Here is a 14,302-nt window from a genome sequence, read left to right as displayed (position 1 = left end):
GCCAATCCTGAGGCGTTCAGGTCCAGAAAGAGACAGTAGCAGCCCAGAAGATCGTAGTGGCTGTGAAGGTGTATAAGTGGGAAGGGGCAGTTTTTCAGGTTGTTAGGGCTTTAGAGATATCTTCAGCACTTGGAAAGAAACAGAGAGCCACTACAGAGCTCCAGTTACAGAACTTGTCCTCCATGGGCCCAAAGTCCTTTACAGACATTTAATGAGTTAATCCTCCTCAAAATCCGCCTCTGAGGCAGGTAGGTGTTAGTGACCTCCATTTTACAGAGGGGAAACTGAGACCCAGAGAGGTTAGCTGACTTGACCAAGCTCACATTGTATGATTGGCGGAGTGGGAATAGAACCCAGGAGTCCTGACTCTGATTCCCTTAGAGAGACAAGGTGGGTGAGGTAATATCTTTTAGTGGAACAGCTTATGTTGGTGAGAGAGACAGGCTTCCGAGCCACACAGAGCCCTTCTTCTGGTTTGGGAAATGAATCTCTTGTGATTTATGTGCATTACTGACACAAACTGGGAATGTTTAAGCTGAGATTCTTAATAGATCATGGGCTTGGTTGTTAGGCCATGAATGATAAACTAATAGGCAAAAGGATGAGGTGATGTGGTCCAGTGGGTAGGGGACTGGACTAGGATTCAGGAGGGCCTGGGTTTTATGCATGACTCTACCACTGCCTTGCTGTGTAAGAGTGGGCTATTTGCTTTCCCAAAAGTAGGGGTGTGGGAAGGGCCCCCCACCCCTTGGCAAGCCGGAAGCTGAAGCTGGGCTGGGAAGCCACGACCCTCTACCTGCTCAGAGTAGGGGAGGGGTCCAAGAGCAGCCCGTGTCCCCGCCCCTGGGGTCCCCACTCCTGGGGCCCCCACCCAGGGCAGGTGGAGGGTCTGAGGTTCTCCACAGCTGCCCTTTTTCAGAGTAGCAGCCGTGTTAGTCTGTATCCGCAAAAAGAAAAGGAGTACTTGTGGCACCTTAGACACTAACAAATTTATTTGAGCATAAGCCTTCATGAGCTACAGCTCACTTCATTGGATGCATTCAGTGGAAAATTCAGTGGTATTCAGTGGTATGCTCAAATAAATTTGTTAATCTCTAAGGTGCCACAAGCACTCCTTTTCTTTTTACAGCTGTCCTTGTGGCTCTTATCCCGACCTGGCTCCGGTTAGGGGTGGGACCTCAGAGCAGGGTCGCCCAGACGATTCAGGGGGCCTGGGGTCTTCAGCGGCGGGGGGTCCTTCTGCTCCGGGTCTTCGGGGCACTTCACTGAAGACATGGAGCGGAACAAGCGGCAGTGGAGCGGTGGGTCCTTCACTCCGGGTGTGTTCGGCGGCACTGAAGGACGTGCCCCCGAAACTCTCGTGGGGGGCCCCCGGAAACTCTTGTGGAGGCCCCTGAGGGGGCCGGGGCCTGGGGAAAATTGCCCCACTTCCCCCCCCCCCATCCTGGCGGCCCTGACTCAGAGCCATAGCCCAGACATGGTAAGAGCTGCGCAGGCAGCTGTGGGGAGCCAAGGTATCTCCACCTGCCCTGGGTGGGGAGCCTGGGGGGTGGGGACACAGGCTGGAGCTGCTCTTGGGGCTCCCCCACCCCAGGCAGGTGGATGGTCCGTGGCTCCCCAAAGCTGCCAGGCTCCTTGGCTGGGCTCCACCTGCCGGCCTGGCCAGGGGTGGGGTTTGTAGCGAAAAGTTAACAGACCAGGTTGTCCATTTTCAAAAGAGGGAGGGCCAGGCCCCTCCCCCCCCATTGCAGCATCCCTGGCTATTTGTCCGTCTTGTCTCTTTAGATTGTAAGATCTATGTGCCAGGGACTCTCTTTAGAGTGAGTGTGCGTGTGTGTGTGTGTGTGTGTGTGTGTGTGTGTGTGTGTGTACAGCATCTGGTATGGGGCCCTGATCTTGGCTGGGGCCCCTTAGGTTCTCCTGTATTATTTAAACCGGGTTCTTATGCTCTCTCTTCCCCGCCCTCTTCTGTTCACAGCTGTTAACAATTGATGACAATTTCTGTGGCCTGGATATGAATGCTCCTCTGGGAGTATCGGAGATGGTGCGAGGACTCCCCATCTTCACTGAAGACGGGGACAGGATGACATCCGTGATCGCCTATGTCTACAAGAACCACTCACTGGCATTCGTGGGCACCAAGAGTGGCAAGATGAAAAAGGTAGGCCTGGCCCAGCGTGTCCTTCCTAAGTCAGTGCTGCTAGTTGCTATGGAGACTGTCTGCGTCTAGATGAGTGGGGAGCGTTTTATAGGCCTGGTGCGTGGTTACCTGTTACGTGAGTTGAATTGTATTGGTTGGTGCAAGATTGCACTTCGGCTCTGAGGGATTAGGCTGACGTGACTGACGGGACAAGTCTTCTCCTAATGTTGCACCTTCCAGAAGATGCGTGACCATGGGTCTAGCCACCTTCAGACTTTGGTATAGCGTAGATCCAAGTTCAAACTTTTTCAGCTCAGACTGTCTAATTAAATGGCTGATCACAGGGTGTCTGTGGATGCTGTGGAGGAAGAACTTACTGGTGTTATGGGTTATTAAGAAATATGACTCATGCTTTGGAGAGCGATGTGACCAGACATGCTTTTACCACAAACCTAGCACAGAAGTTAGTGGTTGCTTTATCTGGGTAAGGCTGAGTGTGTGTTTATGCAAAGGGAGAGGGATTTCTATGAAAGAAGAGCTGTGTTTGAAAGGTAATAAGCATTGTGTTTACTGGGTAACCATGGTCGACTCCATATAAATCAATACTCTCTTTATGGAATCTGGGCTTAAGTCCCTCTCAAAGTTACTAGGCATCCTCCAAATGAACTGTATATGTCCATGGCTTAGCTGTAGCTTTGTATTGTAACAGCTGCTGTCATTTATTGTATGGGGCACTTGTGTTTGTCTTCTGAAGCTAAAGCCAAGATGGAAAGACTTCTACCAGTGGTTTTGGCAGGTGTTTTATTCTTAAGCTACTAAGAGTCATTAAAGGTAAGCTTCCAATGCTAAAAATGGGCTCTGTGCCCCCTTTTAGAGCCCTGTATGATGCAGGAACAGGCTGGCAGTGTCTGCTTGAATAATGGAGCCAGAGGATGTTCCTGCTGCAAAGTGGTGTGTATCGTTACCACTTCAGAATAATGAGGTGTGGGAGTGGCTCTCTAGAGTGGAGAACTAGGATGTGTACTGAGCAGTCTTCATGGAGGAGCCTTGGAAGCTGCCAATCTTGGGAAGAAGACTTGGGCTGGATTTTGTGTTGTTTCATTTTGAATTCCCCTTGTGAATAAAAGTACACCCCAAGAGAGAGAGTATGTGTGTGGTGGGGAGGCGGTGTGTGTGTGTGTGTGTGTGTGTGTTGGGGGGGTTAACTGGTGACCTGTTACAACTTGTGTGGACTGTGTATGGAGCAGGGTGAGGGAAGTCACTTGCTCACAGGTATCTTCTGCTTGCTTTTTATCTTAGAAATATCAGGCATGCCAAGTCTGGACTTGGCTTCCCTGTTCACGTGGAGGTCTGCCCTGGAGGACCAAGATATGTTCATTGGGAACTGTTTCAGTCCGTAATTAAAGGGGGCAGGACTGTGGAATAAGAGTTTTTTTTCTTGCCGCTGTGTGTTCAGACATGTGTGAAATGGGCTCAACCAAAACAAACTAAGTCGTTTGTAAACCATTTGAGTAAAAATCATTTCCCCTCCACCATTTAATTACTTTTCACTTCCCTGTTATCCGTGATGTCATTGTAACCCAGATAATTCTCCAACAGCTTATAGTGTCTGCTAGGAAAAAATAGGGGAGATGAGATCTCAATTAAAAATGTTTAAAAAAATAAGTTAGACTGCACCCCCAACACTTTCATACCTTCTTTATGTATCATAAGATGCAAAATAAGGCACAAGCTTTCACCTTTTCCCTCTCCTTTGCAGGTCATTTTACAGAATCTAGGAACTGATCTCTTTCTGTTGGGAGTATAGAAAACCTGGGCATACGGGCTGGGAAGGCTTTTATTTTTACCGTGTGTGGTGGAGACCAGGGGCATCCTTTTAGGGTAAAGAATCAGAGGAGGGAAGCTGAGCTGCTGACAGGAACCTTGGAGAGCTGCCTTTTGTTCCATGTTTACTAAATGTGAATAATGTTCTGCAGACTGTAGCTAACAGGGAATGGACGTGAGAGCAGTGCAGGAGCACAGGGGCTGGGATCAGCAGTCAGCCAACGAAGTGTCTTTTTGAGAGGCAGCTTTCCCCATGCAGCGTGTGGAAAACTGCCTTAGCCCAGGAAATGCTTCTATCTTTGTGTTTGTTTTGGTCCAGCAAATCTGGGTATCCATTCCCTGCAGAAATCTCTCTCATTCCATCATCCCTCTTGCTAGGAGAACAGGATGTGACTCCCAGCAATGCTGTGACTCCCGTTCAGCCTAGAAGGATGGCCAGTGAGTATCAGCTCTGAGCTTAGAACACCAGCCTCCCTCCCTTTCCAAATCCCACGCATCCTGGGAAATTTAAAGGGCCGGTCTGATGCTCAGACATTGCTCCCTTGCATTGCAGGAGCATAGCCTTGCCACTAATTCTGCTCAAGAGCCTTGGTTTTTCTCCTGGGACTAACTGGCATCTGCCAAGCCATCTTGAGCTTTTTGGGGCTTCACATTTGGTTTGGTCTCATCACCCTGAAGGTCTTGTTCCATAGCAGGAGAAGAGGAGTGGCTGAACTCTCGGTTCCAGCTCTCCCCATTGATGCTGCCGCTGCTAACACATCCAATTAGCATAGTGTTTGATTTGGGGTTAGAGAAATACCTCCTATGGGCAAATCAGTCTCTGAAATAACCTGTGTAGGCTCAGATTAACTTATGGTCCCCTATGGACCAAGGCCAAGGGTTTCCCAGTGCCTGTCTCCGAATGGGTGCTGGGACGATGGTATTTCGCTGCTCCCCCCCCCTCCAGACAGCTGGTGTAATGTTACCTGCAGGCCATACCTGGTGATCCATTTCTGGGTCAGCCAGCTTGGGTGAGCAATATTGCACAAGGGATGGAGTTATTATACACTTGTGTGCCTTAAAGGTACAGAATTTATTTACTTCTTGATACTGAAAGGTTTGCTGCAAGTAATTAGCAGACCATTTTGGAGAAACCCTGTTTCTCTGCAGTTAAGAATGTACTCTGTGTGTGTGTGTGTGTTTATTTTTATATAAACGATACAGATTGTATCTCAGGTTCTCAAGATGCACAATTTGTGGAAGCCCTGCAAACTACTCAGTCATAAAGCAGTATCAGTTGGTTGATATACAAATGTTATACCCGTCAAAGGAATTTTTTCAGTGACACACAACTGAAGTAAAATATTGTGCTTTACAAGAACACATCATTAGAATGAAAACTATCTGTGTATTGAGAATCTGGCCATGTAACCAAGACAACAACGAAGGGAAAAAAAAGGGAAAAACCAAGCTAGAAATGGAGTGAAAAAGAGTGAATGAAACAGAATGAAGAGATAAAAAGGACAAAAAGCAAAGTGGTCGAGAGGGAAAATTCCCCATGGCACAAGCACATGTTAGAAACTGGAAAAATTAATTGAAAGATTTGGTGAAGGTTGGTGTCATTTATGAGCTGAGAGGAGGGTTGGCTCAGTGGTTAGAGACTTGGGAAACTCAGATTCAATTCCCTGCTCTGCCACAGACTTGTGTGGCCTTGGGAAATCACTTAGCCTCTCTGGGCTTCAGTTTCCCATCTGTAAAATGGGGATAATACTTACCTTGCACAGAGGAGTGCTGTAAGGATTAGTACATTAAAGATTGTGAAGTGCTTAGATATATGGTAATGGTGGCCTTATAAATTCCTTACATAAATTATGTGTCTTTGGAAGAGAGATAAAACCAAAGTCCTGATCACCTGTGATCACTAAAACTCTGTGGGGGCCCTAGAATTGTGGATAGATCAATCTATAGACTGCAAGGAAGCTGTGTCCACGCTGCATATCAACCAGCCCTTGTGTTAGGGAAGGGCAGATGACCATGCAAACAAAGTTGAGGTTCTGTGTGGGTGGGCGGGTGGGTGGGTTGAGGTTTGGCCTAGGGAGAAGGCCGTAGCAGCTCAACCCTGTGGGAAGTGATTTCCACCTCTCAACAGGGCTGTGCTGTAAACAGGCACCATAGTTGTGCAGGGGAAGGAATAGATTGATTGATTTATTCAACAACATTTTACCAGGATAAATAACTTTCGTAGACAGGAAACAGAAGAGGAGCGAGCGTGGTAGTGGTGGCTGTGTGTGAGTTTGTGTAACTGGGCAGCTCGGCTGCAGAATACTAAAGCACTTGTGTAAGGAAGAGGAATTTTTTTTTCTTTTCATCCCTTATTCCATCTGTGTCCAAAGAAACTGAGCAAATAAAGGAGCCCTAGGTTTGTCATGTGGAGATGGTGAGTTCCCATGCAAGGTGTCAGCAGAGAAACCAACTTTTTTCCTTCCTTCTGCTTTGAGGGAGTATGATTTGTGAAACTTATTTTTTTTTAATTTTTTAAATATTTGGTGACTGGACTTGACTACAATGCAAAATAGTAGTGTCTCCCACATCTGCTGAGAGGTCATCTCCTCCCAGCTTCTGATATCAGCTGGAGTCTGTGAATTATTCTACCTTCTGGTGATGGAGCTGCAAGATACATCCCTCTCTCTTCTATTTATTGATATCTCTGAAAGTTCTCTTCATCCTCCAAACATGTAGAGCCATATTATGAAAGATCTGTGACCTTGGAAGGGTTTATGGTTCTCTAGATTAATGTAGTTCCATCTCCATGGCCCATATGCTTCAGAAGAGTGGTTCAGTCTCTGTGGCCCATCCAGTCCTTGACACAACAAAGGAGCACAATGAGTGCAGTGGTGGGGTTTATATGGACAACTGCTTACTGGGAACTGGAGTGAGACCCACTAATTTGGTCCATGTAAGCCACTTAAAAGCCATAGATCGTAATGACATTTGGTTGCTACTATTATGAGATGTACTCCAGCATGATCTAAAAGTGAGAGGCACTTTGATACCAGGGTGATGGGTGCAATATAAGAGCCTAAATAGATAGAAAGGCTTGTTTGTCTCATTACCGAACCCCTGTGGCATCCAGTTCCACTTCCTCTTTCCGTTTCAGCATCTGAGGACGGGTCAATTTTTTTTTTTTACTATCTGTAATCTCCTCTGAGGTGGAGGTGGGGTTGCATGGGAAGAGGGTTTCCAACTATGGTCGGTGCCCTATGTATCCTGCAATTCCATGGTTGCAGAAATTGTTGTGGAATCAGTTTCTTGACATTTCAGAATCTAATCTACAAACCAAGGAGCTGGAGCTGATCCTTGGCACCAAACTAGCAGGTGACACTTGTTTTAGACATCTGCTGAGTGCCCCAGTCAGTGCAAGTTACCACTTCCACCCAGCGTGTAACACAACATGATCATTTAGATCACTGCGCTGCTTAGAACCCTGGCCCTTCCAGCTAGATCCTGTTCGTGCAACATACTGCAAAGCTCTCAAGGTTCCCCTCGGTGCCTAGTACAGCAGAAAAACTCCTTTCCCTCTACTGAAGGATTTACAGTTCCCAGCAAGAACTGAATTTGAAAGAAGCTATTTGCTTGTTCTGGCAAAGAGCATCATCTGGCTGCCTTGAAGACCCCCTGACTATTAAACCATCCAGCCATCAAGGTGCTGAGAGGTTGTATTTGCTGAGCACTTTCTTGACTTGTTTTCTCTCTCTTGTGTGCGTTGTGTGCTGCTGTTTTTTCCCCCCTGAGGCTCTGATTCAGAAGCGCCTTGGCGTGTCATGGGAGATGGGGTCTCGGAGCCATGCAATGAGACTTGCAAATGACAATATAATCCCCCCCAGATCCAATCTGTACTTCAAAGTCTAGGGGCAATTGGTTGCTGCTGCCCCCAAGTGTTTTGTTTTGGCAGTGCTACCCCATGCCTTTTTATTTAAAATTTAACACCAGCCCAACAGAAACATCAGAATCAAAGGGACCGCTGGCTGTGAGAGAAGCAGGGGCCATGTGGTACCGCACCAAGGACTCTCCCATGGGAAACTGCAGTCTGAACTCAACTGACTTAACTCCAAAGCAGCCAAAATTGTCAAAAGGCTAACTCATGGGGGAGGCTCTGTCTGGTAAGGTGGGGCAGGTTGCCATGCCACGTAGGATGCTGTGTGCTGCTTTGGAGGCAGCCAAAATGCTATGCCGTGAGGGCTTGTCTCAGGTTGGAGAGGACGGTTAGCCATGCACTGCGGTGGGCTCTCTTGCTGGCCATGGGGGGTGCTGTACCCTACAGACCTCTGTGGGCCATGCACTGAAGGATGTCATGATTCGCAGCGATGCTTCAGGGTTCTTTGGGCAGGTGAGATTCTATGTGCTGCAGCACGCGCTACGGTGCAGGCACCATGGGGTATGCCAGCTGTTGGGCTGGACAGACTGCTCCTTGTGGTGTGTGAACCTCCTACTGTGGATAACCATGCACTGCCCTCCTACGGTTACATCACAGGATACCATGGTGCAGCGGGACCAAAGAAGAACCGAGGCACCAATGGTCTCTGCATTACGGTCTCCCCCCACCCAACAATCCTTCTCATTTGTTACTTGATGGGATATTAAGTAATTAGCTTATTTCTTCATCTGCCCCTCCAGCTTCCCAGTGATGGCAAAGTCGGGCTCTTTAGCCGTCCAACTCTCTATGTAGCACCCCGCTAGACAGCCCCGCCAAAAATGGTGAACTCTTCTTTTATTTTTTCTCCTTGGCTGGCTAGCTCTTTTAGTGCCTCTTGCGTCTGTCTTTCACTTCCTTGCATAATGACAGGTTTCAGAGTAGCAGCCGTGTTAGTCTGTATTCGCAAAAAGAAAAGGAGTACTTGTGGCACCTTAGAGACTAACAAATTTATTTGAGCATAAGCTTTCGTGAGCATCCGATGAATGCATCCGATGAAGTGAGCTGTAGCTCACGAAAGCTTATGCTCAAATAAATTTGTTAGTCTCTAAGGTGCCACAAGTACTCCTTTTCTTTTTGTCTTTCACTTGATTGCCTCTTGCCTGCTGACCCCTCTTATGGGCAGTTGGGTTAAGTGCGATTCTCCTAATTAATTTTGCTTTAATTAAATCTTTTGAAAGAACTTTATCAAAAGAAGGAACCTCTTTTCTCCTCTCCTTATTTCATGGGCTAGTTTAATGCACGATCTCTGGGTTTATTTTTCAATTTCCCCGTCTCCAGATAGGCCGTCATTTGCATATTTGATTAAGCTTCTTACGTTATCAGGAAGCTAGTTGGAATAACAGCCAGTCCCTGATAAGGCACTGCACATCCATCTCTCTTTCACCATGAGCCACACTATTCCCCCCACCACCCCCATTTGCCTGGGGTAGTTGTTTCCTATGTCACTGCCACTCCTGCCTTGTGTTTTTCCTCTCTTTAATCTGGTTGCTGATCTCTGGCCCCAGCTGTAGTTGGATGTGGTTGTCAAAGCGTGGCAGCCCATTCTTAGAGGTGGGAGTGAGCTGACTGCTGGCGTTCAGACTGATAGCCTTGGTGACCAAGGGCCTGATTCAAGAACTGAAATGACACCGGTGTAAATCTGGAGTCACTCCCTCCATCCAAGTGAACAAAACTCATCTGAGAGCAGGATCTGGCTGCATAAGGTCTCTTCCTTGGGGGGAGGGGGAAGCAATAAAAAGTCCCCACCCCCACCACTTTGTCTGCCTCATGCCTCCATTGGAGGAGTCACCTCTGGGGTATTTGTGTGTGTTGTCAGAAGGTAGCTTGTTTCCATAACTCATTCATCCCTCTCTGACTTCTTTGCTGAGACTCTCAGCAAGAGGGTGTCCCATTCAGTGACATTCATGGTGGTGGTTTTGTGATCTAAATACCTGGCCACAGAACAGGAGAGCTGATGGGGGGGGGGGTGGGGAGGGGCGTAAAAAAGTGGGGGAAAGATTTTTTTTTTCTTGTTTTTCCCCAAAATTGTCAATGTCATCAAAAAGTCAAAATATTGTGACCTGCTCTGTTCACCAGCTGCAGACACAGCTGTGCTGTGTTTGAACCATGAACAATTCCCCTTCACTCTGTAATATTCTTCCTTTAAATGAGCTGTTGATGCCTTGTGAAAACCTTTGGGGAATGTTCTACGTAGAATCAATTCCACTCCAAATGTCCCAGCAACTGCCACTTGAACTACAGGAGACTCTCCAATAGCTTTTAACAGTATAGGGCCTAAAACAGAGCTGAATAGTTCTGATTACATTCAGCAGAGGGTAGTGATGCACGTACATGTTGCTGAAAGGGACACTGTGAGGCTATTAACCGTAGGCCAATGTGTTCTGTTTTGGGTGCCCTGTGTTTTAATATGTTGGCCTTGGATCAGTGGTTCCCAAACTTTAACAACCTGTGAACCCCTTTCACAGAAAACGTCAAGTCTTTCGAACCCCATCCTAAAAATGAATATTTCCAGGGATATTCTCCTTTACCGGAGCATAAATTATAAAAGCAGTGATCTTGGAAATATAAAATTTGTTTTTATGACATGCTTATTACACACTATTTATCATTAATTATCTATCATTACAGTCTTTTTATTACATTATGAAAACGGCAACACTCTTCCAAGATCTCACTTTCGTGGCTTGTATCACTTTGAATAAGCCTGTTATAAGAAAAGGCTCCTATGTTTCATCAAGGAGTATTAGATATGAAACAGCATGAAGGTATTTAAGAAGCCAACTCAGAGAGTTCCTCCTACACAAGCATTCAGGTCTTGAGCAGTCCAGGAAAACAACCCATGGTACAACAAAACTTAAACTTGTTTGTCATAATAATTTTAAAAACAACACTAGCTGCCTATTTAATTTTAAAAGCAGCAAAAAATATCCACCTTCCTTTCCATTTCTTATAAGGAGTCTTGAAGTTTAAATCTCCTCAGTGTGATAGATATGCTTGCTTTGATCTGCTTAGCTCTTGGAAGTCCAGGGACTCTGGGTTGCTTGCCTTATGCTGCCTGGGGTCCCTAGGGACAGCTCTGTCCACCATTAGGGAATTTTTCCCCTGAGAACCCCCTGTAACATTTCACCAACCCCCTGTAACATTTCACGAACCCCAGTTTGGTAATCACTACCTTGGATCATTGCTTTTTGAGCATCATTAGCAACAAGCAGTGAATATTCGGTGAGTTCTTGCTTGGCGAAACCCAGCAGGTCATTGCTTCTCCCATAGGATGTGGAGTCAATCCCCCCCTTCCCCTGCTGGAGGTTTGTAGGCTGTAACACAGATTTGTAATCTTGGGCAAGATACTTCCCTTTGCTGTGCCTCAATTTCCTCCTTGACAAAACGTGGAGGGCAATATTTCCCTACTCCCGGGGCTGGGATGAGGCTTAAGCAATGGATGTCTGAGATCCTTGGATGGCAAGCCCCATAGGAGTGCATGTTATTGCTCTTCCTTTGGCCCAAGCAGTTAACCAAAGTCTGGGGCCTTGCAGGGTTGTTTCAGTTCGGATGAGAAATCAGTGATCTGAGGCAGGTATATTCTTGGTATTTTGTTTTGTTTTTTCTTTTTGTTGAAGTAGGTAAAGTCCTGTTTCCCTGAACGCAGAAGGAACAAATAACAGCAGCTGACCATTTCTTTACTCCAAAACCCCCTGTCTGCCACTCCAGTGAGGTATGTGCCCAAGAAGCTGTGTTTCTGGTTTCTCTCAGGGTGATGACACTCATAACTCTTTCTCTGGGGTTTCTGCCCCCAACCCACACAGCCTCTCCCCTGCCTTTGCAATCTGGGAAACCCCTCAGTTCACACAGCTTCACTTTGACCTGCCACGCAGCCTAGTACCTGGGGTGCTTCCCATTCCCCTCCCCTCGTCTGCAGCTGTTTTTACGAGATAAAGGGGCTTGACTGCTCCTTTCGCTGAGCCTAAAGGAGGGTACGGGACACACCTGTTGGCTTTAACGAGGCCTAGGTTTGTTTTTAGATCTAAGACTCACTTGCTGCCGGCCATTAGCACCTTTCAGCATAACATTTCTGATAGTCTATGAAATGGCAAGTGGTAAAATGTTGGCACGTTTTGTGGGTCATCAAAATTCTTTCAGGGCCATTTACCACCCCACAACCCATGTATGCCAGAAGTAGGATCACCCGTCATTACTGAGAGGATCCTGGAAATACGGGGAGAGATGGCAACCTTAGGTTGGACTTGCTGTGCCAATCAAACCCAGCCCTCTGGATTTAAAAAGAATTGTCCCTATATGTCCCCTGCTTGGCTTGTCCAGAAGATTGTAGGAGGTGCTTTCTCAGCTGGAAACCTCCCTAATGCACATTACAAAGGGAGTATGTACTATTAACATCACAGCCCCTTTTGAATTACACAGAGGGCGTGAAGGTACCCAGAGGAGTGTGAGTGTGATGCTCCAATGAGGGGGAGACACATCCAGAAGAGTGCTGGGGATTAGTCAGAGAGCATTAGGTAAATGCAAATGTCTGTAAGAACAGAGCTACTAATGCACGTACGGAGGGTGTTGTTGTTTTTTTAAAAAAGAGTCGAGATCTGTTTGTAAAAATCACAGGAAACACAGCTTATGTAATTGGACGCGTTACCTGGGTTTGAGCAGAGACAGCAGGTTGTACAAGTGGATCCTAGGCTATTGAAAAGGAGTTTCTCTCAGCCGACACCTGAATCGTAGGAATGAGGGGTTTGATTTATAAGATAACTTTTAATGAAAAGGCAAAAAGAAACCTCTCACCTTGTTAGAACGAGTGACTTTCAGCATGAACTAATTTGAAGAATCTTCCCCCTTCCCATCCCCGTTCCCAATTCCCTGATGCTGCTTGTGATTTGGAGTCGGCGCAATCTTATGACAATTTACCCTTTTTAGGGCTGTTTCTGTCACTGACTACATTTCTACCTTTAGGACAGCCTGCCCTGCAGCTTGCAAACTCTGCTATTGAGCATAGGTTTTGCTCTCACTTGATTTGTGCAAGTCCTCATACAGACCATTAATGTCTTCTATTGAAAGGGACGCTGTCACGTATGTTTAGGGGAAAAAAGCCCAACAATATTGTTTCCAGCTTGGCATTGGTTGCGAAACCCACGCGGCAGGCAGAGATAAAACATCTTTTTGTTCCTCACCAATTTGATTTCTTTCCTCTGGCGTTCTCCTCCCCCGGCCCAGCCTCTGCCCCCTGGTGGGTTTTGATTCTAATTAGAATGGATGCAGTAGGTTTATTTTGTTTTGTTTTTAACAACTCCTCCGGCTTGTAATGCTGCATCTTTTTTTGCATTGGCTTCATGTTTAGTGCGTCCTGCGCTCTGCAGGAATTGGCATAGTTTAGAACTGCTAGGGGGAGCACAAAACATTAGGTTTTTTTAATGAACCTCACAAAAATGGGCTTTTATGAAATCTTTTAGTAGTGATAACTTTGGGTGGGGATGTATGTCATTCAGGATCCAGAGGGTCTGCCTCAAGGGTCTAGCAATTTTTTTTTTAAAGCTAGGATAAATTTGGGTTTAAGAACTTGGCCCAGGCCCAGAAACCCCCTTTAAATTAAATCATAAGCAAGCACAGCAGCTCTCTGCTGCTTGCTGAAATTTCCAACCCTATGATTGCCTGCTGAGGGTGCAGGTGTAAAGTTTCAAGGATGGAATAGGATTATTAGTCAATGCAGTGACCCCATTGTAGTCCTGCTTGAGTATTGTGTCCTGTTGTGGCAGGACATTGTTGCACTAAATGGCACTTTAAGGATTTTTAAACATCAGTCATCATCATTATGTGTATTAGGAGCCCGAGTCATGAACAGGTACAGTGCCGTGCACAATGGGGTCAGACACAGAAGGAAAAGATGGTCTGCCCCCAAAGAGTTGACTGACTAAGTATTCCTGTGGGCTTCACCACACTCAGACTATATCACTATATGACTATTCTGTGTGATCATTAATAAAGTGCATGCCTCAGTTGCCACTATGTATGTCTCTGTATGTACCCCGACGCCACGCTTTGTTAGCCATGCTACCTTGTGTTGTGGAGTGATCTGATTTCCTAAGTGAAGCAAGATTAGGCAGGCTTGGTATTTGGATAGGAAACCTTGAAGAGAAATGGAGGCGCTGGAGGAAGTGATGTTAGTTTGGTAGCTGGTGCTCTGCCCTCTGAATTGGTGCTGAACCAGTGCCCTGTTGTGGTGTTAAGGGACGCCATGTGACTGCAGACGCTATCACTCAGTTACAAAACTGAGGCCACGTTCCACTGAGGGTCAAGTATTGATCTTCTGTGTTACGGTAATTGTGACGATCAGGTTTGAGACCCCGCCCAGGGGACAACAAGGGGATCTGAACCCCAAAGAGTAA

General features: G+C 46.5%; 1 protein-coding gene across 2 annotated transcripts in view; it reads left to right on the top strand.

The window, feature by feature from the left end:
- PLXNA4 (plexin A4) overlaps nucleotides 1-14,302 on the top strand; it is a 600,205-nt gene that overhangs the window by 33,356 nt on the left and 552,547 nt on the right. The window contains exons 2-3 of one of the 2 annotated variants that reach the window (XM_043499156.1): nucleotides 1,979-2,161; nucleotides 3,440-5,051. In XM_043499156.1, the coding sequence (XP_043355091.1) occupies nucleotides 1,979-2,161; nucleotides 3,440-3,544 (288 nt within the window). In that variant the 3' untranslated portion in view covers nucleotides 3,545-5,051. Of the gene's footprint in view, nucleotides 1-1,978; nucleotides 2,162-3,439; nucleotides 5,052-14,302 lie in introns of those variants that run through there. The other variant, XM_038372558.2, reaches the window with a different exon arrangement.

Source organism: Dermochelys coriacea, chromosome 1 (assembly GCF_009764565.3).
Source record: "Dermochelys coriacea isolate rDerCor1 chromosome 1, rDerCor1.pri.v4, whole genome shotgun sequence".
In the NCBI taxonomy this organism is placed as follows: domain Eukaryota; kingdom Metazoa; phylum Chordata; order Testudines; family Dermochelyidae; genus Dermochelys; species Dermochelys coriacea.
The sequence above is the reverse complement of the archived record's forward strand: the minus strand, read 5'-3'. Positions and strand labels throughout refer to the sequence as shown.